This window comes from Theropithecus gelada, chromosome 19 (genome assembly GCF_003255815.1).
Source record: "Theropithecus gelada isolate Dixy chromosome 19, Tgel_1.0, whole genome shotgun sequence".
NCBI classification, from domain to species: domain Eukaryota; kingdom Metazoa; phylum Chordata; class Mammalia; order Primates; family Cercopithecidae; genus Theropithecus; species Theropithecus gelada.
The window spans coordinates 42,773,937-42,801,454 of record NC_037687.1 but is presented as its reverse complement, the minus strand read 5'-3'; the positions used below and the strand labels follow the sequence as shown (position 1 = coordinate 42,801,454).

General features: G+C 42.9%; 3 protein-coding genes across 7 annotated transcripts in view; 2 read left to right on the top strand and 1 right to left on the bottom strand.

Moving 5' to 3' along the window:
- Nucleotides 1–1,955, bottom strand: part of ZNF585B (zinc finger protein 585B) — a 20,301-nt gene extending 18,346 nt beyond the window's left edge. The window contains exon 1 of the mRNA XM_025368049.1: nucleotides 1,421–1,955. The gene's annotated coding sequence lies outside the window, so the exon portion shown is untranslated. The remainder of the gene's footprint in view (nucleotides 1–1,420) is intronic.
- HKR1 (HKR1, GLI-Kruppel zinc finger family member) overlaps nucleotides 1–27,518 on the top strand; it is a 410,249-nt gene that overhangs the window by 340,411 nt on the left and 42,320 nt on the right. The window lies entirely within an intron of this gene.
- Nucleotides 1,728–27,518, top strand: ZNF383 (zinc finger protein 383). 5 transcript variants are annotated; one of them, XM_025368097.1, is made up of 8 exons: nucleotides 2,082–2,131; nucleotides 3,039–3,250; nucleotides 3,359–3,508; nucleotides 9,176–9,297; nucleotides 14,825–14,878; nucleotides 19,032–19,158; nucleotides 19,461–19,556; nucleotides 26,063–27,518. In XM_025368097.1, exons 5-8 carry the CDS (start codon nucleotides 14,870–14,872, stop codon nucleotides 27,256–27,258), a joined length of 1,428 nt encoding a protein of 475 aa, XP_025223882.1. In that variant the 5' UTR covers nucleotides 2,082–2,131; nucleotides 3,039–3,250; nucleotides 3,359–3,508; nucleotides 9,176–9,297; nucleotides 14,825–14,869; the 3' UTR covers nucleotides 27,259–27,518. The 5 variants fall into 5 exon arrangements, with proteins under 5 accessions (XP_025223884.1, XP_025223883.1, XP_025223885.1 ...); XM_025368099.1 differs by lacking the exons at nucleotides 2,082–2,131; nucleotides 3,039–3,250; nucleotides 9,176–9,297 and adding an exon at nucleotides 1,728–2,076 and having other exon boundaries at nucleotides 3,448–3,508; XM_025368098.1 differs by lacking the exons at nucleotides 2,082–2,131; nucleotides 3,039–3,250; nucleotides 3,359–3,508; nucleotides 9,176–9,297 and adding an exon at nucleotides 1,728–2,076.

Genomic DNA, 27,518 nt, shown 5'->3' with positions numbered 1-27,518 from the left:
ACTGCAAGCTCCACCTCCTGGGTTTACGCCATTCTCCTGCCTCAGCCTCCCGAGTAGCTGGGACTACAGGCACCCGCCACCTCGCCCGGCTAAGTTTTTGTATTTTTTAGTAGAGACGGGGTTTCACCGTGTCAGCCAGGATGGTCTCGATCTCCTGACCTCGTGATCTGCCCGTCTCGGCCTCCCAAAGTGCTGGGATTACAGGCTTGAGCCACCGCGCCCGGCCCAATTTTGTATTTTTAGTAGAGACAGTGTTTCTCTAGTTTGATCAGGCTGGTCTCGAACTCCCGAACTCAGGTGATCTGCCCGCCTCAGCCTCCCAAAGTGCCGGGATTACAGGCCTGAGCCACTGCGCCCGGCCGAATATTTTCAATAGATGTCACAAAAGAAGATAAAAGAATGGCAAATAAGTATATGAAAGTATGCTAAGTTCATTGACATCAGGAAATGCAAATTAAAAACATAATTTGATACTACTGCTCATTCCTTAGAATAGCCAATAGATGCCTGATACAGGGATGGGGAGGTGGGAATCGACTTAACAATCTGGGGGGCGGAGGGCGGTGAATAAAAATATTCTGTATGCACTGGGCGCGGTGGCTCACGCTTGTAATCCCAGCACTTTGGGAGGCCGATGCGGGCGGATCACGAGGTCAGAAGTTCGAGGTCGGGAGTTCTATACCAGCCTGGCCAACACAGTGAAACCCTGTCTCTACTAAAAACACAAAAATTAGCCGGGCATGGTGGCGGACGCCTGTAATACCAGCTACTCCCAAGGCTGAGGCAGGAGAATCACTTGAACCTGGGAGGCTGAGCTTGCAGTGAGCCGAGATCGCGCCACTGCACTCTAGCCTCGGTGACAAAGCTAGACTCCAACTCAAAAAATAAAAAAAATTAAAAAATTAAATATCCAGTAACACAAAGGATAAACACTTGAGGGGATAGACACCCCATTTTACATGATATGATTCGTACGCATTGCATGCCTGTATCAAAACAATCAAAAATCTCATGTACCCCATAAATATATACACCTACTATATACCCACAGAAATTTAACTAAAAAGCTTAAAATTTTTTTTAATTTTTTAAAATGTTCTATATCCTGATTATGATGGCGGTGACAAGTATTTAAACATTCGTTGAAACTTATCAAACGTTTCACTTAAAATGAGGGCATTTTATTGTATCTAAATTATGCTTCAGTAAAGTTGATTTTTAAAAGACATGCACACAAATATAATTTACAACTCATATCATTAGCTCGTTTATGGTGTACCATTCAGTCATTCTTAGAGTATTCAAAGTTGTGCAAACATCATTATCTAATTCAAGAAGCTTTACATTACCCCAAAAAGAAACCCTTTAGCTATTACCACTCACAGTTCCCCTAATCCTGCTAGTCCTAAAAAACTCTTACTCCTTTTCCGTAGATTTGCCTATTTTAAATATTTCATATAAATGCAATCATACAGTATGTGGCTCCTCCACGGACGAAGGCAAAAATGACGATTTAAACAGTCTAGCATTCTCAGAGAGGGTTATAACGCCTAGTAGAGTGGGTCCTGGGTGCGCTCTGCATTGTGGGTCGGTTTGGGGCAGAAAGTCATTTAAGGGACCTCCTTCCACTTGCCGCAGCGCCTCACCGCTTCCGGCTCTAGACTACAGTTCCCAGAAATCCTTGCGGCTCTAACCAACTTCTGGCCCGAAGCTGGCGACCTTTTCCTGTTTCTCAAGGAACTCCCTGGGGTTGGCCGGTACCATGGAGGAAGATTGTCTTCAGGGTGCAGGGCCAGCGTCCTATGGCAGTTTCACTCTGAGCCTGTGTCTGGATCACGGAGACGCAGAGTAGCCGTTCGGAGTGGGGAGCAGGGATGTCCCGGAACTGTGCAGCAGCAGGAACCCGAAGGACCGGGCGCCATCTTCTCCGCGCGGTCCTACTCCGGACTGTATTTCCCAGAGATCCCCGCGAGTCCAAGGCAGCCGTTTCATTTGCCTGCTGGACCCTCGGCCTCAAGGGTAGGGGAAGTGCGCGGTGAGCGGCCTGGGTCTTGCGGGCTCGGCTGGGGCCCGCAGGTGCGTGCCTGGGAGTTTGAAGGGACTGACCAGGCTGGTTTGGAGTGTCGGGCATGTATGAGTTGGTCGGGCTGATGAAGGGGGGAGGGGGGAGGCGGGCGCGAGGCGTGGACTTACGTGTGTGAGTGTTACCTTACGTTACTGTGCCTTGCTGTGTGCGCGGGTGTGATTTTATATACTCGTTGTGGTTGTGTGATTGTAACAATGTAAGGCTGTGTGTGTAGGTATGACTGTGTCCCGTGTTGGGACTGTGATTGTGTGTGTGTAACTTTGCGTGACATTGTGGAGGGTGTTTGTGTGGAGAGAATCTGATGATGAGGCTGTGACTGTGTGTTACTCTGAGGGGTGCGTGTGTAATTGTGTTTGTATGACTGTTAGCAGCGCTTAAGTGTACTGGATGCCGTACTGAGTGACAACGTGAGAATGTGAGAGTGTGACCATGTAACTTTATGTGGCACTGTGTCTGCGGTTGGAAAGTGCGTGTAATTGTGCCGGGGTGACGATATGTGCGTCCTAATGGTCATTGTGTTATTTTGAATGTGTGATTGTGTGTAGTGCTCAGTAGGGGTCCTGGGGAGGGGGGGACTGTGACTTTGTGTGGCTCAGTAGTGAGTGTGATATTGTGACAATCTGTAGCACTCTGGTTTTGAATGGTGCTATGTTTGAGGGGTCTGTAAACATGCGAGTGTGACTGTGTATCCTCAACGTAGATGTGGGACAATGATTGTGTGACCATATATAGTGTTATTGTTTGGGTGAGGTGTGCCTGTGGAGGTGTATGTGGGTCCCCATGGTGGCTAGGTGGCTGCAGCATTGGGTATGCGGTGCTTGTGACTGTCTTTGTGACTCCAGCTCTCCCTGTGAGGTCAGGACAGATTCTCATGGAGAGGAGAGACATCACCCCTCTGATACCAAGAATGCTCAGGACATCCTACACATCTCTGGTTTTGTTTTGTTTTAAGATGGAGTTTCGCTGTTGTTGCCCAGGCTGTAGTGCAATGGTGCAATCTCGGCTCACCGCAACCTCCATCTCCCCGGTTCAAGCAATTCTGCTTCAGCCTCCCGAGTAGCTGGGATTACAGGCATGCGTCACCACGCCCTGCTAATTTTGTGTTTTTAGTAGAGACGGGGTTTCTCTGTGTTGGTCAGGCTGGTCTCGAACTCCCCACCTCAGGTGATCCGCCTGCCTCAACCTCCCAAAGTGCTGAGATTACAGGCTTGAGCCACCGTGCCGGGCCGCCTACACTTCTCTGACCTCCCCCATCCCTTCTTCTCTTCATAGATAGTAGCTGTAGATCCAGAATGACCTCTGATCTGCTCAGTCTGAGCCACAAGAAAGGCCTGGCATCTCATGATTCCTTTCTTCTTCAGCTCTGCTGTTCTCAGAGAGTTACCCAGAGGAAAAATGACTGTTGATCAAACCAAATACAAGGTGCATTGGGTTTCCTTTTTGCTTCTCTTCTCTGGATAGTCGTGGTTAACATAGAGTCAGCAAGTGACCTGGTTCTTTTTTTTTTTTTTTTTTTGAGACGGAGTCTCGCTCTGTCACCCAGGCTGGAGTGCAGTGGCCGGATCTCAGCTCACTGCAAGCTCCGCCTCCCGGGTTTACGCCATTCTCCTGCCTCAGCCTCCCGAGTAGCTGGGACTACAGGCGCCTGCCACCTCGCCCGGCTAAGTTTTTGTATTTTTAGTAGAGACGGGGTTTCATTGTGTTAGCCAGAATGGTCTCGATCTCCTGACCTCGTGATCCGCCCGTCTCGGCCTCCCAAAGTGCTGGGATTACAGGCTTGAGCCACCGCGCCCGGCCGTGACCTGGTTCTTATAAGTTTCTATTCAAGAAAATGATGAGAAACCTTGGAGTGGACACAGAGAGCCCAGTAGTCTGTTACTTCTCTCTACAAAATGTTCACTTATTAATTTAGAAAATAGAACACTTTTCCCAGTGTGCTAAAGTTTTGTTTTTCTTAAACACACACACACTCCCCCCTCCTCTGTCTCACACACACCCACACAATTCCAAAGAATTTGGAAAATAGGGAGTTACAAACAGCAAAAGTAAATCTACTATCCAGAAACAACCCAGTAATATTTTGGTCTATTTCCTTCTAGTGAGTTTCCTATGCACACATACATTATTTTCAAGATTGGAATTTTATGACATTTACTGTTTCGTATCTTGTATTTTCACTAAAAATTATGTATGGTTCTTATATTTGGTTTTCTTTTCTTTCTTTTTCTTTTTCTTTTTGGTCTTGAGATGGAGTCTTGCTCTGTTGCCGAGGCTGGAGTGCAATGGCGTGATCTCAGCTCACCCAGGCTGGAGTGCAATAGCTAGATCTCAGCTCACTGCAACCCCCGCCTCCCAAGTTCAAGTGATTCTCCCGCCTCAGCCTCCTGAGTAGCTGTGATTACAGGCACCTGCCATCATGCCTGGCTAATTTTTATATTTTTGTAGAAGCGGGGTTTCACCATGTTGGCCAGGCTATTCTTGAACTCCTGAACTCAGGTGAGACCTCCCAAAGTGCTGGGTTTACAGGTGTGAACCACTGCTCCTGGCCTATACTTTGTTTTCTTTGTTTAATCCCTTTATATTACATCATACAGAAAACTAGTTAAAATATAGACGTGTAGTTTAAGAAGTAATTATAAAGAGACCCTCTGCTCAAAAACTTGCTTCAGCACTCCAGAAGGGGGCCCTCCAGTCCTTCCACCAGAATAAACTTACCCTACCTCCCTCTTTAGGTAACACTTATCCTGACTTTGGTAATTGTTATTCTTGACTTTTTAAAAAAAGTTTTGTTTTGTTTTTACCACATATCTGCTTATCTCTAAGCAATATAGTTTAGTTTTACCTTTTTAACACTATATAAATGAAATTGTACTGTATAATGTTGTTTTGAGTCTTGGCTTTCTTGTAAAATATTATATTTGGGCCAGGCGCAGTGGTTCACGCTTGTAATCCCAGCACTTTGGGAGGCCAAGGTGGGCAGATCACCTGAGGTTAGGAGTTCGGGACCAGCCTGACCAACACGCAGAAACCCCGTCTCCACTAAAAATACAAAAAAATTAGCCAGTCATGGTGGCACATGCCTGTAATCCCAGCTACTCGGGAGGGTGAGGTAGGAGAATTATTTGAACCTAGGAGGCGGAGGTTGCAGTGAACTGAGATTGTACCATTGCGCTCCAGCTTGGGCAACAAGAGCAAAACTCCAACTTAAAAAATAAAAATAAAAAAATAAAATAAAATATTATGTTTGTTAGCCTCACCCTCGCTGTTATACATAGCTGCAGTTCAGACATTGGTTATTTCCTGTATGATAGGGCTGCTGTGAAAATGTTTTTACACGTATACCAGTATATATACATGCATACCTTCCTAGGATATAAGTGTATGAAGGAATTCCTGGGCCATACAGTACATTTTGCATCTTCAAATTTCCTAGATAATGCTGAACTGATCTACAGTATAGTTTTACAAATTAAATTCCTACCAACAGTTTATTAACATAATAGTAATCTTGTATTCTAACACATGGTTATTTGGTATTCTAATCTTTAATGAATCTGCTGATACCATGATATATCATGTTGTTTTAGAAGTATAACATACTGGCGGGGCGCGGTGGCTCAAGCCTGTAATCCCAGCACTTTGGGAGGCCGAGACGGGTGGATCACGAGGTCAGGAGATCGAGACCATCCTGGCTAACACGGTGAAACCCCGTCTGTACTAAAAAATACCAAAAAAACTAGCCCGGTGAGTTGGCGGGCGCCTGTAATCCCAGCTCCTCGGGAGGCTGAGGCAGGAGAATGGCGTAAATCCAGGAGGCAGAGCTTGCAGTGAGCTGAGATCCGGCCACTGCACTCCAGCCCGGGCGACAGAGCGAGACTCCGTCTCAAAAAAAAAATAAAAAAATAAAAATAAGTAAAAAAAGAAGTATAACATACATTCTGGGCCAGGCATGATGATAATCCCAGCTCTTTGGGAGGCCCACTGGGTAGATCGCTTGAGCCCAGGAGTTTGAGACAAGCCCAGACAAGGTGGTGAAATCCCATCTCTACAAAAAGTACAAAAATTAGCCAGGCATGGTTACATGCTGCTATGGTCCCAGGTACTCAGGGATAAGGTGGGAGGATTGCTTGAACCTAGGGAGGTTGAGGCTGCAGTGAGCTGCGATTGGACTACTGTCTTGCAGCCGGGGCAACAAAGCAAGACCCTGTCTCATATATATATATATATATAAAACATACATTCTGAAAAGTACAAAATCAAAGTATATGACCTGATGACTTGCATAAAAGTGAGCATATTCCTTTAACCAGACCTCAAATCTGATAAGGAAATAGAACATTATTGGCATTACAGAAGCCCAAGTCTTGTCCAGTTCACTCACTACCCACTTCTCCCAAAGGTAACTATTATTTTGTCTTCCATGGCCATAGACTCATTTTACCTATACTTGAATTTTGCTTGGCTTCTTTTTTTTTCACTTTTTTTTTCCTACTGTCAATCTCACTTGGACATGATGCTTGGCTTCTTTTACTCAATATTATATTTTATATGTAATATGAATGCGTTCTGCAATAATGTGTAGTATAAATATATACAATTCATCCATTAGTTATAGGTGATATAATGAATATAGTGAACACATTATTATTGCTGTTTAAAATTCTGTTGTATGAATATAACACTTTTTTTTTTTTTTGAAGCAGAGTTTCGCTCTTGTTGCCCAAGCTGGAGTACAATGGCACCATCTCAGCTCACCACCACCTCTGCCTCCCGAGTTCAAGCAATTCTCCTGCCTTAGCCTCTCGAGTAGCTGGGATTACAGGCGCACGCCACCACACCCAGCTAATATTTTTGTATTTTTAATACAAACAGGGTTTCACCATGTTAGCCAGGCTAGTCTCAAACTCCTGACCTCAGGTGATCCGCCTGCCTCGGCCTCCCAGAGTGCTGGGATTACAGGCATGAGCCACCGTGCCCGCCCGAATATAACAGATTTTACTTATCCATTCCATTATTCATTGGCATTTGATTTCATATTGAGGCTACTATGAAAAATGCTGCCGGGAACATTCTTGTACGTGTCTTTTGGTGCACATATGAATGCATTTCTCTTGGGTGTATTTCTAGGAGAGAAATTGCTGGGTCATAGGTTATGTGTATATGTTCAACTTTAGTAGATACTGACAGTTTTCTGAAATAGTGGTATTAATCTGTATTCCAAACTGCAGTGTAGACTTTATGACAAGAATATATTTTATAACAAGAAGCTTTACTAGAGATAAAGAGGAATAGTTTATAATAAAAAGATCAATTCATCAGTAAGATGTAACAGTTCTGAATTTATATGCCTTCATAAAATGGCTTCAAATATATTTGACATAACTAAAAGAAGTAGTAGATAAATCACAATCTTAGTGGAGAGTTTTTAGCACTCTTCTCAATAGCTGATAGAACAAGTGACAAACCCAATAAAGCTATATGGTATTTGAACAGTGTGATTGACAAGCTTGACCTGATTGATATGTATAGAACAGTGTACCTTACAACTACATAATATACATGCTTTTCAAATGAATATGAGACATTTATCCAAATTGATCATATGCTGGACCACAAAGGGAGTCTCAATAAATTTCAAAGGAATGAAATAATACTGTAACTTTCCTGACCAGAGTAGGTTAAGCTAGAAGTCAATAACAAGAAGATAATTAGAAATATCCCAGCTAGGTGTGGTGACTTATGTAATCCCAGCACTTTGGGAGACCAAGGCAGGAGGATTGCTTGATCCCCGAAATTTGAGACCACCCTGGGCAATATAGCAAGACCCCATTTCTAAATTAAAAAAACACAAAGAGATATCCCAATGTTTGGGATTTAAGCAATGTATTTATAAATAACTGGTGACTAAAAGAATAAATAAATTGCAGTAGATATTTAAAATATTTTAAACAGTGATAATGAAAAATAACATCAAAATTATGTTTCTAAAGCTGAATATGAGGAAAATATATAGCTGCAAATGCATATGTTAGAAAAAAATGAATGTTGGCTGGGCACCGTGGCTCACGCCTGTAATCCCAGCACTTTGGGAAGCCGAGGCGGGTGGATCACGAGGTCAGGAGTTCAAGACCAGCCTGGCCAATATGGTGAAACCCCATCTCTACTAAAAATGCAAAAAAAAATCAGCCGGGTATGGTGGCAGGTGCCTATAATCCCGTCTGCTTGAGAGGCTGAGGCAGAGAATTGCTTGAACCCGGGAGGCGGAGGTTGCAGTGAGCCAAGATCACGCCACTGCACTCCAGCCTGGGCGACACACACAAAAAAAGAAAAATAAATAAATGAATGTTGAAAAATTAATGATCTGTGTATTCATCTCAAGAAGCTAAGGAAAAGTTTGGTAAGTTAAATCCCCAAAATTAAAATCTAGGAAATAATAAGAATAAAAGCCCAAATATAAAATTTTTAGTATATTTTCTATTGCATATATTTTGGTATACATGTTTTGATGTACATAACGAACATATATTGAAATACGAAATGAATGTACAATGAAGAAAATTAACAAAGGCAAAAGCTTAGTTTTGGGAATTAATGAAATTAATAAATCTCTAACAAAACAAAATATGAGGTAACATAAAAATTGCCCATATCTGATAATAGGAAAATTAAACCAACAACAGACTTAATTTAAAGACTGAGGGCTCAATTAATTAGCGTTTGGTACCTGGGACTTGGTTCCACAAAATAAGCTCATTGGAATCTGAGCCACTAATCATTTTACCGGGTCCCTTTTTATACTTCATCGAACATGTAAATTTTTCTGGTTTTTTGTTTTTTTCTTTTTTTTAGAGATGGGTCTCTCACTCTTTTACCCAGGCTGGAGTGCAGTGGTGCAGTCACAGCTTACTGCAAACTTGGCCTCCTGGGCTCCAGTGATTCTCCCACCACAGCCTCCCAGGTAGCTGGGACTACAGACAACATGCCATCATGCCTGGCTTGCTTTTTTCTTTTAGTGATTTTGTTTGCATTTTAATTGTGGTATAAAACACGATATAAAGTTTACCATCTTAATCTTTTTTTTTTTTTGAGATGGAGCCTCACTCTGTCACCCAGGCTGGAGTGCGGTGGCATGATCGCAGCTCACTGCAACCTCTGCCTCCCGGGTTCAAGCTATTCTCTTGCCTCAGCCTCCTGAGTAGCTGGGATTACAGGTGCGTGCCACCATGCCTGGCTAATTTGTATTTTTAGTAGAGACGGGATTTTACCATGTTGGTCAGGCTGGTCTTGAACTCTTGACCTCATAATCGCCTGCCTTGGCCTCCCAAAGTGCTGGGATTATAGGCATGAGCCACTATGCCCAGCCATCTTAATTTTTTTTTTTTTTGAGATGGAATTTTGCTCTTGTTGCCTAGGCTGGAGTGCAATGGTGCGATCTCGGCTCACTGCAGCCTCTACCCCCCAGGTTCAAGTGATCTCCTGCCTCAGCCTCCCAAGTAGCTGGGATTCCAGGCCTGTGCCACCAAGCCCAGGTAATTTTGTATTTTTAGTAGAGACGGGGTTTCTCCGTGTTGGTCAGGCTGGTCCCAAACTCCTGACCTCAGGTGATCCACCCGCTTTGGCCTCCCAAAGTGCTGGGATTACAGGTGTGAACCACCACACCAAGCTAGTCATTTTTAAATGTACATTCCAGTGTTAAGTATATTCGTATTGTTGTACAACAGATCTTTAGAACTTTTTCATCTTGCAAACTGAATTATAACTATTAAGCTACAATGTCCCATTTCCCTCTTTCCCCAGCCCCTGGCAGCCACCGTTCTACTTTCTGTTTCTATGAGTTTGACTACCTTAGATACCTCTGTAAATGGAATCATATATAATAGTATTTGTCTTTTTGTGACTGGCTTCTTTCTAATCACAATACCTCAAGATAGAAAGAGGATTCACTGCAGTTAGTCAGTAGACACACACAATAATCCAAGTAGTAATGGGATACAATATAATAATGAATTAGTTAAATGCTTTGATAAATTACCTTGATGTGTTATTTTTTATTATCATTCAGTTTACTTTTTTTTTTTTTTTTTTTTTTTGAGACGGAGTCTCACTCTCTCCCCCAGTCTGGAATGCAGTGGTGCGATCTCAGCTTGCTGCAAACTCCGCCTCCCAGGTTCACGTCATTCTCCTGCCTCAGCCTCTCGAGTTGCTGGGACTACAGGCGACCACCACACCACCAGCTAATTTTTTGTATTTTTAGTACAGATAGGGTCTCGATCTCCTTGACCTTGTGATCCACCTGCCTCGGCCTCCCAAAGTGCTGTGATTACAGGCGTGAGCCACCACACCCAGCCAATTTTTTTTTTTTTTTGCAAAGGAGTCTTGCTCTCTCACCAGGGTGGAGTGCAATGGCACAATCTCAGCTCACTGCAGCCTCTGCCTCCTGGGTTCAAGTGATTCTCCTGCCTCAGCCTCCCAAGTAGCTGGGACTACAGATGCTCACCACCACGCCCAGCTAATTTGTTTTTTTTGTATTTTAGTAGAGATGGGGTTTCACCATGTTGGCCAGGATGGTCTCGATCCCCTGACCTGATAAAATATTTTTAACTTCCATTGCAATTTATTCTTTGAGCCACCAGTTATTTTAAATACATTGCTTAAATCCCTGACTTAGCATAATGTCCTCAGGGTTCAAACATGTAGCATGTGACAGGACTTACTTTTTTGTTGTTATTTGTTTTAATATGCTTTATTTTTTAGGGTGCTTCTAGGTTCACAGTAAAATTGAGCAGAAGGTACAGAGATTTCCCATATGCCTCTTTCACCCACACATGTATGGTCTCCCCCATCATCAATATTCCCCATCAGAGTGGGTACATTTATTACAACTCATGGACCCATGTGGACACATCATTATCACTGAGTCTATAGTTTACATTAGGGTTCACTCCTGGTGTTATACATCCATGGGTTTGGACAAATGTATAAAGACATGTATCTCCATTATGATGTCATGCATATGAATTCCATTGCTCTAAAAGGCCTCTTCCCTGACTGATCCTCCTTCCCTGTCAGCTCCTAATCTTTTTATTGTCTCCATAGTTTTGCCTTTTCCAGAATGTTGTAATCATACAGTATGTAGTCTTTTGAATTGGCTTCTTTCACTTAGTAATGTGCATTTAAGTTTCCTAAGCTGTTGATCATGAGACTGAGTCTCTTTTTATACTTCATCAGACATGTAAGTTTCTATTTTTAATATAGATTTTAATTTTTGTAAGTCAGTTCATTTATTGGACAAGATATGTGCTTTAAATTTTTGCATGGTCTGCAGTTTCACTACAGCTCATCCCCCTGTTATTAAGATACATTGACCTGGGCTAGTGGTATTTTAAAATCTTATTTATTTATTCTTTTTTTGAGATGTAGTCTTGCTCTGTTGCCAGGCTGGAGTGTAGTGGCATGATCTCGGCGCACTGCAACCTCGGCCTCCTGATTCTCCTACCTCAGCCTCCCAAGTAGCTGGGATTACAGGCACCCACCACCACACCCAGCTAATTTTTGTATTTTTAGTAGAGGCAGGGTTTCACCACGTTGGCCAGGATGGTCTTGACCTGTTGACGTCGTGATCTGCCCTCCTCAGCCTCCCAAAGTGCTGGGATTACAGGCATGAGCCGCTGTACCCAGCCAGGCATTTTTAAAAAACTTAAATCTCCCTTATTAATATCACTATGTAATTATTAGGGGTTTAATATTGTTAAGAGAATGTTTACTTCCTAGGTGATAATAGGTTGAGCATGTGTAGGGTCCAGCCCTACAGGGCCTGTGGATTTTTCTCTTTGTGTGTGGAGACAAGAGATTGTAGAACTAAAGACACAAGACAAAGAGAACAAAAGACAGCTGAGGCCGGGCGCGGTGGCTCAAGCCTGTAATCCCAGCACTTTGGGAGGCCGAGATGGGCGGATCACGAGGTCAGGAGATCGAGACCATCCTGGCTAACACGGTGAAACCCCATCTCTACTAAGAAATACAAAAAATAGCCGGGCGAGGTGGCAACGCCTGTAGTCCCAGCTACTCGGGAGGCTGAGGCCGGAGAATGGCGGGAACCCGGGAGGCGGAGCTTGCAGTGAGCTGAGATCCGGCCACTGCACTCCAGCCTGGGCTACAGAGCGAGACTCCGTCTCAAAAAAAAAAAAAAAAAAAAAAAAAGACAGCTGAGCCTGGGGGACAGCTACCACCAAGACACGGAGACTGGTAGTGGCCCCGAATGCCTGGTCGCGCTGTTATTTATTGTGTATAAGGCAAAGGGGCAGGGTATGGAGTGAGAGTCATCTCCAATGATAGGTAAGGTCACGCGAGTCATGTGTCCACCGGACAGGGGGCCCTTCCCTATTTGGTCCCTGAGGCAGAGAGAGAGAGGGGACAGTTTACATCATTTTTTTTTAAATGTATTTTAAAGACTTTAGTACTTTTACTAATTTTGTTACTGTTATTTAGAGGGCGGAGCCAGGTGTACAGGGCAGAACATGAAAGCAGACCATGGGCGTGACTGCTGAAGCACAGCATCACAGGGAGACGGTTAGGCCTCTGGATGGCTGTGGGCGGGCCTGACTCATGTCAGGCCTTTTACGAGAGGTGGTGGAGCAGAGTGTGTTTTAACTCCTCCGGAGAAAGGGGGACTCCTTTTCCCAGTCTGTTAAGTAACGGGTGCCTACCCAGGCACTGGTGCTGCCACTAGACCAAGAAGCCCTCTAGTGGCCCTGTCTGGACATAACAGAGGGCTCACGTTTTTGTTTGGGCCATTTTTTACCGTGTCCCTTTAGTTTTTATCTCTGTACCGTGTTCCTTTAGTTTCTATCTCTGTATGACCTGGGTTTTTATAGGTTATAATTGTAGCGCAATAAAGAGTAATGCTACAAACTAATGATTAATAATATTTATATATAATTGTAATTTATTTTTGGTACAACTATTTTTATTCTATATATTTTGTGTATTATACTAAAACAGCTTGTACCCTAGGTCTCTTGCCTTAACACCTGGTTGGCTTGCCGCCCACAGTATGCCATAAGCTTTAAGCTCTCTTTTGGAGCATTTGGCTAATTTGTTATTTTATTGTATCCCATTTCTATCCTTGGTTTTGTGTATGTGTACTAACTGCAGTGAATCTCCTATCTTGGGATATTGTGTGAGGCCACTGTTGTGATGGGTCCTCTGACTTTGGTACAGTTTTTCCTTTTTCTGGGACTAACTGGCTTTTTCAAACTTCCTGAGTTTATTCTTTTTATCTTGTATAGATGGAAACAAGCCGCTAATACTGGAACTATAAAAAACAGGATGAGAAAAAAACACATATATAATCACTCTCTATTGTACGTAAAAAAAAAACCACTTTTATCCACCTACCTTTTTTGTGTACTTTAAAACAATTTTTTTCTTACATGTTATTGTAGACTTAGAGCATTTCACAGCTATTTCAGTTGACTGATATCTGTTAAAGACTACCATAGTCTGGTGGAGTGGCAGAAGTATTCTGTTTATTGTTGTACAAGTTTTCATTCGTTGGCTAATGGGATTACCTTTCAGGAGACTCTTAAAAGGAGTCCTTTGAGCACAGATATTTTTAAAAACAGCCTCACCTTTTGGCAACAGCAAAAGATTGAATTTCTTTTCTTTTTTTTTTTTTGAGACAGAGTTTCGTTCTTGTTGCCCAGGCTGGAGTGCAGTGGCACAATCTCGGCTCATTGCAACCTCCAAGCAATTCTCCTGCCTCAGCCTCCCAAGTAGCTGGGATAACAGGCATGTGCCACCATGCCTGGCTAATTTTTTTATTTTATTTTATTTTTTTAGTAGAAACAGGTTTCTCCATGTTGGTCAGGCTGGTCTTTAACTCCTGACCTCAGGTGATCCACCTGCCTCAGCCTCCCAAAGTGCTGAGATTACGGGTGTGAGCCACTGGGCCCAGCCTTTTTTTTTTTTTTTTGAGTCAGAGTCTCACCCTGTCACCCAAGTTGGAGTGCAATGGCACAATCTCGGCTCACTGCAACCTCTGCCTCCCGGGTTCAAGGGATTCTTGTGCCTCAGCCTTCCAAGTGGCTGGTATTACAAGCATATATATATTTAAATAAAACAGAGCTAGAAGACTTAGTACCCCCTGCATCCCTTTGTGTTTAGGGGTGGATGCGAGTGTTGTGTGTGTGAATGTGGTGAGGGAAGTTGACTTTTTTAGGGTTGAGAAACAAAAAGACTTGATTAGGGAAGTCTTTGGTCTTTCTGATCTGAGTGCACTGTGTTCCTGGCCAAAAGGCACCATTTGTATGAGTCTAGTTTGGGGACCTGAGGGCTGCAAAGGAGGTCATGGTAGCTCAGTCTTGGGTCATAGTAGGTCAGTAGCTCAGGGCAGGCCATAGTAGCTCAATCGTGGGTTCAGAGCAACATCACTGAGGTGGGACAAGGTCTGGCCCGAATCCCTTGGCTAAGGCAGGAACTTAGGTTGTTTGCATGAGGGAGAATGAATCTGGGTCCTTGTCTTCCCTTGGATCCAGTTACCCAGGATCCATCTTGCTGCAGCTAAAGCCTGGGGTTTGTAGGGTTAAGGAAGGAGTAGGATTTGTTCCATATTCCCACTAACTAGAGTTATATCTTAAGACCAAGAAGTATGGAGGTAGTTTTATCTGGCCTCTGGTGTGATTTCTAGAGGGTTTTACTTCCCCAGTCACGCAATCTCAGAACACTATCCTTTTTCAGGAGAACAGCCTCAAGGAAGACTGACCGTCTGCAGTACTGGAAGCCATGGCTGAGGTGAGTTGATGCTTTTTCTTGCCTTCCTGACATTTGGTTTCTTTTTTTAAAAAAAGACATGAGCAATTGCTTTCCTTATCCTGACATTTCTGGCTAACAGAGTTCCCCTTCAGAATCCTGATCCCCATTTCTTCTTAGCTAGATAATTCTATACCATGTCTAAGTATCCCTTTTATTTTTATAAATCAACCAGCATTAATATTTTCATTCCGTAAATACCTATGCATCTTTTTTTTCAACTCTTTCCCAAGGACTGTGATAGGGGATGAAGTATCTCAAGGAAGCAAGAATAGATTCGTAAAATGAACTTACCCTGTCTGGACCATTATTTGATGAGTTGAAGGTGTGAGTTACTTAGATGGGAATATAGAAAAGCTAAGATTATCTGTACAGAGTAGCATTCTCCAGTAAGATAGGATGAAATGTGGTGCTGGTAGTTCCAAATGTTGGATTGTTGCAAAATCTGGTTTAGGCAGCTTTGGGGATCATGGGGTTGGTGGCTGATATAGATCTCTGCAACTCTGTAAGAACATCCTGGAGAGAAGTCCAATTTTAGGTTGACAAGGAAGTTTGGATTGTAAGGAATTTCTGTGAATCATCAAGTTTTCTTTATCTCAGGATTAAGGATAGTGATAATGGATGTTTACAATGGTTCAGCCAATGCATTCAGCCAATGCATTCAGCCAATGCATAAGTCATTTAGATCACACCATCAGAGCACAGAATAACCTTTTAAGTCTTATCCAGTAATATCTATATTGTAGAAAATTCTACCACCAGAAAAATAATTATTAAAGAATTTGTAAAAGGCCAGGCGCGGTGGCTCACGCCTGTAATCTCAGCACTTTGGGAAGTGGAGGCGGGCAGATCACCTGAGGTCAGGAGTTAGAGACTAGGCTGGCCAACATGGTGAAACCCCATCTCTACTAAAAACACAAAAAATAAGCCAGGCATGGTGGCACATTCCTGTAGTCCCAGCTACTTAGGAGGCTGAGGCAGGAGAATCCTTGAACCTGGGAGGCAGAGATTGCAGTGAGCCAAGATCACGCCACTGTACTCCAGCCTGGGCGACATCTCAAAAAAATAAAAATAAAATAACTTTACATATATCTTTTTTGTAGCTTTGATTGATGCTCTAAGATCACATGGGGGTAGTTTAGAATGTATTAGATGAAGGATAGCTTTGGACATAACACAGACTAAGAGTTGAGAACTTTTGTGTCAGGCACAAGCAAACTGATTATAGTTGTGTTATACCAGGTCATGTAGCTGCTGTGTAACGTGACCATAAATAGTCTTCCTGCATAGGACAAGCAAAAGGGGATGATTCATCAATGGGACAGAGATTTAAGACATTCCCTGACTACCCCTTGCATTGTTAGGTGAGGTCTTTTAGCAGAATCATGAAGACCTTTTTTCTCCCTTAATAAGGGAGAAAAATTGATGGCCTGAGAAATTTTTCTCTGCTTTTCAATTTTATGAATTTTTTCAGAAGTTGTAACATTATTATTACTGACTTTTTACTTATTTGATAAACATTAACTATTTTCGTTTTGGTCAGATAAATTATTGACAAAACTAATTAGTATTTTTTGTATAAGTAAGACATTTTCCTTTTTTCCTCAAAAATTTTTTTTCTTTTTCTTTTCTTTTTTTTGAGACGAAGTCTAGCTCTGTTGCCCAGGCTGGAGTGCAGTGGCACAATCTCAGCTCACTGCAGCCTCCACCTCCCAGGTTCAAGCAATTCTCTGCCTCAGCCTCCCGAGTAGCTGGAATTACAGGCGTCCGCCACCATGCCCAGCTAATTTTTTTGTAGTTTGAGTAGAGATGGGGTTTCATCATGTTGGCCAGACTGGTCTTGAACTCCTGACCTCATGATCCACCTGCCTTGGCTTCCCAAAGTGCTGGGATTACAGGCCTGCCACTCCGCCCGGCTAAGTTTTTTGTATTTTTAGTAGAGACGAGGTTTTACCATGTTAGCCAGTATGGTCTTGATCTCCTGACCTCATGATCCGCCCGCCTCAGCCTCCCAAAGTGCTGGGATTACACCGCTTCATTTTGTTTGATATAGAGTCTCGCTCTCTTGCCCAGGCTGGAGTGCAGTGGTGCAATCTTGGATAACTGAAACCTCCGTCTCCCAGGTTCAAGCAATTCTCCTGTCTCAGACTCCTGAGTAGCTGGGACTACAGGCTCACGCCACCATGCCTGGCTAATTTTTGTATTTTTAGTTGAGACAGGGTTTCACCATGTTGGTCAAACTGGTCTCGAACTCCTGACCTCGTGATCCCCCCGTGTTGACCTCCGAAAGTGCTGGGATTATAAGCGTGGGCCACCGCGCCTGGCCTGGGATTTTTTAATCCCATGGGAAATGTCTTAATAGGGGTTTGGCATATCTTTGTTCCAATTTCTACATTGAGGAGGGGAAGACGCTTTCTTTTTATTAAAGAAAATACACGTCTATTTTGTTATTTTTTAATTTTATTTATTTATTTTTTTGAGATGGAGTTTCATTTTTGTCGCCCAGGCTGGAGTGCAGTGGTGCGATCTCTGCTCACCACAACCTCTGCCTCCCAGGTTCAAGCGATTCTCCTACCTCAGCCTCCCAAGTAGCTGGGATTACAGGCATGTGCCACCATGCCCGGCTAATTGTGTATTTTTAGTAAAGACGGGGTTTCTCCATGTTGGTCAGGCTGGTCTCGAACTCCCGACCTCAGGTGATCCGCCCACCTCGGCCTCCCAAAGTGCTGGGATTAGAGGCGTGAGCCACTGCGCCCGGCCCACATCTATTTTATTAAATAGATGCCTCAAGCATTAGTTGCTAATGAAACAAAAATACAAATAAAACGTCTAGGCCGGGCGCGGTGGCTCAAGCCTGTAATCCCAGCACTTTGGGAGGCCGAGATGGGCGGATCGCGAGGTCAGGAGATCGAGACCATCTTGGCTAACACGGTGAAACCCCATCTCTACTAAAAAATACAAAAAAACTAGCCGGGCGAGGTGGCGGGTGCCTGTAGTCCCAGCTACTTGGGAGGCTGAGGCAGGAAAATGGCGTACACCCGGGAGGCGGAGCTTGCAGTGAGCTGAGATCCGGCCACTGCACTCCAGCCTGGGCAACAGAGCGAGACTCCGTCTCAAAAAAAAAAAAAAAAAAAATCTAAATACCCAAATACCACATTTTCTCTAGATTTCCCCCAACATGTGCCTCATCTCCCTGTACTTTTTACATATCTCTAGTATCTTTATTTTATTAGTTTTGCAATGTCATTGTCAAGATAGCATTATTTAATGTGGCTTAAGATAACTTTTGTAAGATTTTCAAACCCTAAATTTATAAATCCTATTACAAAAAAAATTATAATAATTTGATATGCGAGTTGTAACAGTGTTGGCCAGTGGGAGTGTCTTCAAGGTGGCCTCTAGTCTTATCAGCATGATCCTAACAGTTTTTGGTTGCTTTCTTGCTTTTTGGTATAACAAGACGTTCAGACTCATCCTGTGTATTTTGTAAAATTTGCTCTTGTGGATTTCATGAAATTAGTTCTTTTCCCAAAGAACCTTGGTTTCTTTTATTTGAAAATGATACTTAGAAACCACAATCTAGGCTGGGTGCAGTGGCTCACACCATAATCCCAGCACTTTGGGAGGCCGAGGCGGGTGGATCACCTGAGATTAGGAGTTTGAGCCTGGCCAACATGGTGAAACCCTGTCTTTACTTAAAATACAAAAATTAGCCAGGTGTGGTGGTACGTGCCTGTAATCCCTGCTACTCAGGAGGCTAAGGCAGGAGAATTGCTTGAACCCAGGAGGCGGTTGCAGTGAGCCGAGATCGCGCCCTGCGCTCTAGCCTGGGTGACAAAAGTGAAATTCTGTCTCAAAAAAAAAAAAGAAGAAAGAAAAGAAAAGAAACCACAATCTAGACACTAGGGATGCTCGTTACTACTGGATTAGTCATCATTTCTAGTCCTTTTCAATGGACAGAGTCAGAAATTTAATATAAACTTCCTACTCTTGCATCTGTTTCTGAGATCTAAAGATACAGGTTCTCAGTGACACCAATATAATTACTCATTTTGTATTACCCCACAATACAAGCACAGTAGTCTCTGATACATTTTTTTAATTACACAAGTAAGACGTATGTTTATTGTTTCAGGGATCAGTGATGTTCAGTGATGTGTCCATAGACTTCTCTCAGGAGGAGTGGGACTGCCTGGACCCTGTTCAGAGGGACTTATACAGAGATGTGATGTTGGAGAACTACAGCAATCTGGTTTCAATGGGTAAGGGCATCCGTACCAGTGATTCCCAGTTCTCCTCTGGAATGTCTGCTTCTTCCACAGTGAATTTCTCAGCTGCTTTTCAAGTTACTAGCTGAATTTCTATTCTTTATTACCAAACAAATGGTTTGAGCTGAAATGAAAAGGAAGAATGGGAAATGGGCAACTCCAGTGGGCTGTGGTTGAGGCTTCGTCTTCATCTTTCTTTGGCTGTTCCTGTAGTGGCATCTCTTCCTTGATCATCAAGGGACTGGATCTCATTTACCCACAGCATAACCATATTCCATATCTTTTCTTGTGAGCAGGACTTTACACTCCTAAGCCTCAAGTGATCTCCTTATTGGAACAAGGGAAAGAGCCCTGGATGGTTGGCAGAGAGCTTACAAGAGGCCTGTGTTCAGGTAAGTGAGAAATGACTGGACAGGAGAAAGGCATGACAGGTCAGAACTCAGCCGGTCAGGAGGAAACAGCACCTTTGAGATGTTGTCGCTGAAGCTCCCATCAAGAAACTAGGCCAGTGTAGAAAATGAAGTCCTTTTAGCATAGTTGTTAAGTAACCTGTTTCACCCTTTTCCTCACTTACCACTCTTTCTACTACTCCTCTCCAACTCTCCTCTTAATTTCAAGTAGAAGGTACCTTTCACTTCTCCTCTAAAAAAAACCCTCTTTTACCCATATTTTAGATTCAGCTGTTTGCTAGCTTCTTTTACTCTCTCTCTGTTTTTTTGTTTTTTGTTTTTTTTTTTTTTAAGGGCCTGGCTCTGTCACCCAGGCTGGAGTACAGTGACATGATCATAACTCATTGTAGGCTCAAACTTCTGGGCTTAGGCAGTCTCCCTGCCTCAGCCTTCCAAGTAGCTGGGACCATAGGCATGTGCCACCATGCCTGGCTAATTCTTTTTCTTCCTCTTCTGCATTTTTTTTTTCTTTTTTTTTTTGAGACGGAGTCTCGCTCTGTTGCTCAGGCTGGAGTGCAGTGGCATGATCTCGGCTCACTGCAACCTCTGCCTCTCGGGTTCAAGCTATTCTTCTGCCTCAGCCTCCTGAGTAGCTGGGACTACAGGCACGTGCCACCATGCCCACCTAATTTTTGTATTTTTAGTAGAGATGGGGTTTCACCATATTGGCCAGGCTGGTCTCAAACTCCTGATTCACCCACCTCAGCCTCCCAAAGTGCTGGGATTACAGGCATGAACCACTGCGCCCGGCCCCTCTTCTGCATTTTTTAAACTTGTGCAGGTGTTTTCTACTACCACTCCCCAAAATGATGGAATTGCATCTGTATACACACAGGTGAATATACACACACACGCACACGCACACACACAGCTTGCCCAAGTACTGGTCTTCATTATAGCTGCCTGTCAGTGACCTGTTTTATCAGACTGTCTTCAATGTTTCCTTTATCGAACTTTTTTTAATTTCCTGGTTTGTGTAAGGGAATCTTCCAGGTGCTACAGTTTACTGATTATGTTACCTTTACGAACTCAAGGTCCAAAAGTGGTGCTAAAATATATACATATATGACTTCCACAAAGTAGAGTAGTATAAAAGAGAAATGAGATAAAGAGTTTAGCAGAAAGTCAAAGGCTAACTATGTAGAAGTGGAATTAATCCCTATTGAAGTATAGGTGGAGCCTTGGAAGTGACTGCAGTCACCATGTATAGAGATATTGTTGGGGCCAAGAAAAAAAAAAGAATGTGTGCCTATATTAAACAGGAAGAGGTGGCAGAGCAGGAGAGATTTGGGATGAAGTAGGAGAACCAGAAGAGTACTATTGAGCATTACTATGCACCAAGCATTGGTCCAAGGGCTGGGACTATAGTATTCATGAAGGCATTCTAAAGTTCTGCGCTTCTGAAGCCTACATTCTAGAGGGTAAGAGAGAAAATGTCTTAGTCCATTTTGTGCTGTTACAACAGAATACCTCACATTAAGTAATATATAAAGAACAGAAATTTATTTTCTCATAGATCTGGAGGCTAAGAATTCTAAGATCAAGGCACTGGCATCTGATGAGGGCCTTCTTGCATCTTCGTGTGGCAGAAGGCACTAGGAGCAAGAGAGCCAACTCCTTCCATCAAGCCCCTTCATAAGAGCACCCAAACCCATTCTTGAGGGATGGATCCTCAAAGCCCGATCATCTCTTAAAGACCCCACCTCTTTGTTTTTGGAAATTTTTTTTTTTTTTTTTTTTGAGACAGAGTCTCACTCTGTCACGCAGGCTGGAATGCAACAGCAGGATCGTGGCTCACCACAGCCTCAACCTCCCGGGCTCGGGTGATCCTCCCACCTCAGCCTCCCGAGTAGCTGGGACCACAGGCAGACATAACCATGCCCAGCTAATTTTTTTATTTTTTGTAGAGACAGGGTTTCGCCTTGTTGTCCAGGCTGGTCTCTAACTCCTGGGTTCAAGCGAGCCACCCACCTGGGCCTACCAAAGTACTAGGATTAAAGGCTTGAGCCACTGTGTCTGGCCCCCACCTCTTACTACTATCACATTGGCAACAGCTGAATTTTGAAGGAGAGACATTCAAACCATAGCAGAAAATAAAATGAATGTCAAGTATATATGCATAAAACAATATTAGCTTGACATTAATATTATATAATATATAAATATATTTTTGGAATTATATATCATTTGTATTTATCTATATGCAACTAATATATTGGTATAGTATAAATAATATATATTAATACATTGTAGTTCTATATTATTATATGTCCATGTGTATATGAAATGTCAGGTGGTGGGTGATATATAAGTGTTATGAAGAGAGGCTAGAGAAGGCCTCTGATGAGGTGTTCTTTTAGTAAAGACTTGAATGAAGTGAGGGAACAGGTGATATAAATATCTGCTAGGACAGATTCAGGCAAAGGGAACAGGAAGAACCAAGTACTCGAGTTCAGAGCTTTTTGGCAGCCACCATTGTGGCTGAAATTGAATGAGCAAAGTGGGAATTGTAGAAGAGGAGATCAGGAAAGTAGCAGGCTTATGAGTGTTTGCATGCTGGGTGCAGGTCAGGGTGAGAATTAGGTGTACCTGTAGATGATTTTGGGTCTTGTGGACCTTGAATTTTATTCCAAATGAGGTGTAAATCCATTGAATGATTTAGCAGAGTGACATGATCATGTTTGTTTTTTTTTTTTTTTTTTTTTGAGACGGAGTCTCGCTCTGTCGCCCAGGCCGGAGTGCAGTGGCCGGATCTCAGCTCACTGCAAGCTCCGACTCCCGGGTTTAGGCCATTCTCCTGCCTCAGCCTCCCGAGTAGCTGGGACTACAGGCGCCGCCACCTCGCCCGGCTAGTTTTTTGTATTTTTTAGTAGAGACGGGGTTTCACCGTGTTAGCCAGGATGGTCTCGATCTCCTGACCTCGTGATCCGCCCGTCTCGGCCTCCCAAAGTGCTGGGATTACAGGCTTGAGCCACCGCGCCCGGCCGATCATGTTTGTAAAGGATCATTCTTGCTCTAGGGGTTCCTAACTTTGGATTCCTTTAGGTAGAATTCAGGGAGTCCATGAACTTGGATGAGAATCAAAAATACATCTTTTCTTTTTCTTTTTTTTTTTTTGAGACAGTCTCACTCTGTCATCCAGGCTTGAGTGCAGTGGTGTGATCTCGGCTCACTGCAACCTCCACCCCCGAGGTTCAAGCAATTCTCCTGCCTCAGCTGTCTGGGTAGCTGGGATTACAGGAGCCTGCCAGTGTGCCCAGCTAATTTTTGTATTTTTAGTATAGATGGGGTTTCACCATATTGGCCAAGCTGGTCTTGAACTCATGACCTTGTGATTCGCCTGCCTCAGCCTCCTGAAGTGCTGGGATTGCAGGCATGAGCCACTGTGCCCAGCTCAAAAATACGTCTTTATATTTAATAACCTCTAATTGAGATATAACATTTCTTCCTATCATGGTGTATGGGACAAACCATAGTAGTAGTAGTAGTAGTCGTTCCTGTGACTTTGACATTAATGGAAATCACAGATACGTTCATGTTATGTTACTGTTATTATAGGCATATTGAAATATTTATGCTCATTCCTACTTCAGAATTATTGTAGTACTAGGCTTGCCACTAGGTCTTGTTTAATGTTTTACTAAAGAAGAAAACTCCAGGCAGAGAGAAGAATCCCTGTGAAGGCTCTGATGGGGAAAAGCTTGGTGTGTTTGAAAGACTAAAAGCCTGTGTTGGTGGGCCCCAGGATCAAGTAGGAGTGGAGTGTGAGTCAGGGTTTGGACAGACAGGCAGGAACCACAGCATTCAGCCTTTGCAGGAGATTGTGAGGAGTTTGGACTATGAGCTGTGGAAGCCTAAGCCAAATGATATTATTCCCTGGATAGATTAAAGGGTGAGAGAGCTTGGTGGGGAGACTGGTTGAGGAGGCCACTTCACTGGTCTGGATAAAGAGTTGATTCTGCTTTGGAAGATGACATTGGCAGTGGAAGACAGAAGAGGGCAGTTTTAAAACTTTACTTGGGAGCTTAACTAGATAAAAGTTACTGCAAGATCTGCCGGGTACGGTGGCTCACGCCTGTAATCCCAGCACTTTGGGAGGCCGAGGTGGGTGGATCACAAGGTCAGGAGATCAAGACCATCCTGGCCAACATGGTGAAACCCCATCTCTTCTAAAATACAAAAAATTAGACGGGCGTGGTGGTGCATGCCTGTAGTCCCCGCTACGCGGAAGGTTGAGGCAGGGGAATTGCTTGAACCCTGGAGTCGGAGGTTGCAGTGAGCTGGGATCGCACCACTGCACTCTAGCCTGGTGACAGAGTGAGACTCTGTTTCAAAAAAAAAAGTTATTGCAGGATCATATAGAGATAGGAGGAAAAAGATTGTGTTGGAATTAATTCCCTCTTCCTGTTTCGAGATACTCCAATAGGCTTCGTTTTGATATCGTCAAACCATTTAATTTGCCTAATATCCCCATTTTTAGTAAGAAATTGTTTCATAATAATACCTGAACACTTTACTCCAAAACATGTATATGCGTTTTCCTGTAACCCCCCAGTAATCATGAGTTAGGGACTATTGCCCTTTTACAGGTGAAGAAATGGTAGCTTAGAGGTTAAATAATTGCTTGTGGCACACAACAATTAAGTATCAGAATTGGCAGCCAGCTCTCATCAATCTGCTTCTGGTTCCTGTTATCTTTCTATGGCAGTATGTTGTACTGTGTCTTAATTTCTTTCCATCTTCCTTAAACTTTAGCTGTCTTCTCTCTCATTCACTGTGGTGGTACATGAGCAAGTCTCCTCTCCCATAAGATCAGCATCTCAAAATTCCAAGGCAAACAATATTTACATTAAATCCCCAGCATATAAAATATTCTGAGTTTCCCTATCTGCCACTTACACACTTACATCAAATTAGTTCAATACATTAGACTTACATCTAGCTCTTCCCTCATGTGAATAACCCACTGTTACCAATTTCTTTTTGATTTTGAGATGGAGTCTCACTCTGTCACCCAGCTGTAGTGCAGTGGCGCGATCTCAGCGCACTGCAGCCTCCGCCTCCTGGGTTCAAGCAGTTCTCCTGCCTCAGCCTCCCGAGTAGCTGGGATTACAGGCACATGCCACCATGTCCAGCTAATTTTTGTATTTTTAGTAGAGACGGGGTTTCACCATGCTGGCCAGGCTAGTCTGGAGCTCCTGACCTCAGGTGATCTGCCTGCATTGGCCTCCCAAAGTGCTGGGATTACAGGCGTGAGCCACCATGCCCGGCCACCACATTCATATTGTATCCACTGTATCCTTTATTAAAGAACTTATTCTGTTTCCACCCCAACTGGGTATACTGCAGTTCACCTCTGACACTATTCAGAATGTGCAGCCCTCATAGTCTTCCATAGTACTACTGTCCTCACTTCAGATGCCAGCTGCAAGTCTTGGGAGTCCCTGGGCCACCTGCAGGTCAGCCAGCTAACAGCAATAAATTAAGGGGTTTCCAAGGTCTCAGGTTCAATAATTTGTTAGAGTGACTCATAGAAAACAGGAAAGCTCTGTATTTAAAGCTACAGTTTTATTATAAAGGATACATGTTTGAGCAAGATCTGGAACTGGACAGTTTCCATGCCCTCTCCCTTTGGAGTCAGTTTGTCCTGCTCCTATCACATCGATGCGTTTACCAACCAGAAAGCTCCACTGAGTTTACTGCTCAGCACTTTTTTTGAGGTTTTATTACACAGGCACAATTGATTAAATCCCTGGCCACTCAATCTCTAGCCTCTCTCTCCTCAGAGATCAGGCAGCTGAAAATCCCAACCTTCTAATCACAAGCTAGTGTTTCAGGTAATCAGACCCCACCCTGAAGCTTTCTAAGGTCCCACTTTGAACTACCTTATTAGCATAACAAAGACCTCCTGTCAGGAAATTCCAGGTGTTTTTGAAGCTCAGTGTGGGGCTTTATTATACCTGAGAGCCAAGGAATCTTCCCCATACGCATTTATTTCTCTCAGGAGACCTTTAATGGAGGCTAGAAAATGACCCACTTCATGTTACACATATTGTATGATATACTTATATACACACATGCATACTTATATGGATATATGTATATCATATATGACATGTATGTCATATATCATATATATGGCTAGTCATGTTTTAATATGGAAAATAGCCCAACCATTGTATATTTACCAGCCTTTCCAGGTGATTCTGATCCACATCCGTATTTGAGTATCATTGTAGTAACTTATTTGCATAGTTACCTTCCCCTGCTTCCCGCATTATCTTACTAATTTATTTGTCTTTCTTGTCCATTTTTTCAGATAACACAGATATCCTTGTGAACCCTGTGTCATTTCCTAGTAGATACTATTCTTAATTTTTCCATTTCTATTATAAAAGTTTAACTTTTCACAAATAGGAAAAAACATTTACCATTTTATTTTCTTTCAGATCTGGAATCAATGTGTGAAACCAAGTTATTATCTCTAAAGAAGGAAGTTTATGAAATAGAATTATGCCAGAGGGAGATAATGGGACTTACAAAGCATGGCCTTGAGTACTCCAGTTTTGGAGATGTTTTGGAATATAGAAGCCGCCTTGCAAAACAACTGGGATATCCAAATGGGCATTTCAGTCAAGAAATATTCACTCCGGAATACATGCCCACATTTATTCAACAGACATTCCTTACTCTCCAGCAAATAATGAATAATGAAGACAGACCCTTTGAATGTAAGAAATGTGGAAAGGCCTTTAGTCAGAACTCACAATTTATTCAACATCAGAGAATTCATATTGGTGAAAAATCTTATGAATGCAAAGAGTGTGGGAAGTTCTTTAGTTGTGGTTCACATGTTACTCGGCATCTGAAAATTCATACTGGCGAAAAACCCTTTGAATGTAAGGAGTGTGGAAAGGCCTTCAGTTGTAGCTCATACCTTTCTCAACATCAGAGAATCCATACCGGTAAGAAACCCTATGAATGTAAGGAATGTGGGAAGGCCTTTAGTTATTGCTCAAATCTTATTGACCATCAGCGAATTCACACCGGTGAAAAGCCTTATGCATGTAAGGTATGTGGGAAAGCCTTTACTAAAAGCTCACAACTTTTTCAGCATGTGCGAATTCATACAGGTGAGAAACCCTATGAATGTAAGGAATGTGGCAAAGCCTTTACCCAGAGCTCAAAGCTTGTTCAACATCAGAGAATTCATACTGGTGAGAAACCCTATGAGTGCAAGGAATGTGGCAAAGCCTTTAGTAGTGGCTCAGCACTTACTAATCATCAGAGAATTCACACTGGTGAGAAACCCTATGATTGTAAGGAATGCGGAAAGGCTTTTACTCAGAGCTCACAGCTTCGTCAACATCAGAGAATTCACGCTGGTGAGAAACCCTTTGAATGTCTTGAATGTGGGAAGGCCTTTACTCAGAACTCACAACTTTTCCAGCATCAGAGAATTCATACGGATGAAAAGCCATATGAATGTAATGAATGCGGAAAGGCCTTTAATAAATGCTCAAACCTTACTCGACATCTGAGAATTCACACTGGTGAAAAGCCCTATAACTGTAAGGAATGTGGGAAGGCATTTAGTAGTGGCTCAGATCTCATTCGTCATCAGGGAATTCATACTAATGAATAATAAAATTTAAAGCCCCTGTCACCTTCCTCATTTTTTAAACCAAAAATCATGTCTGATACTTACCCTCTTCCACAGTTTTTTTAAAACTTTGTATTTAAATTTTGTATCCAATGTATTTCACTCCAGGTTATAAATTCGGAGTCTAAATTGACATTCCCTCTCTCCTCCAGTCACATACCAATGCCAGCTGTTCTGTAATTCTTTGGTTCATTGTTTTGTTCTACTTTCTTGGTGACACATTATACTCTTGTTTATATTTG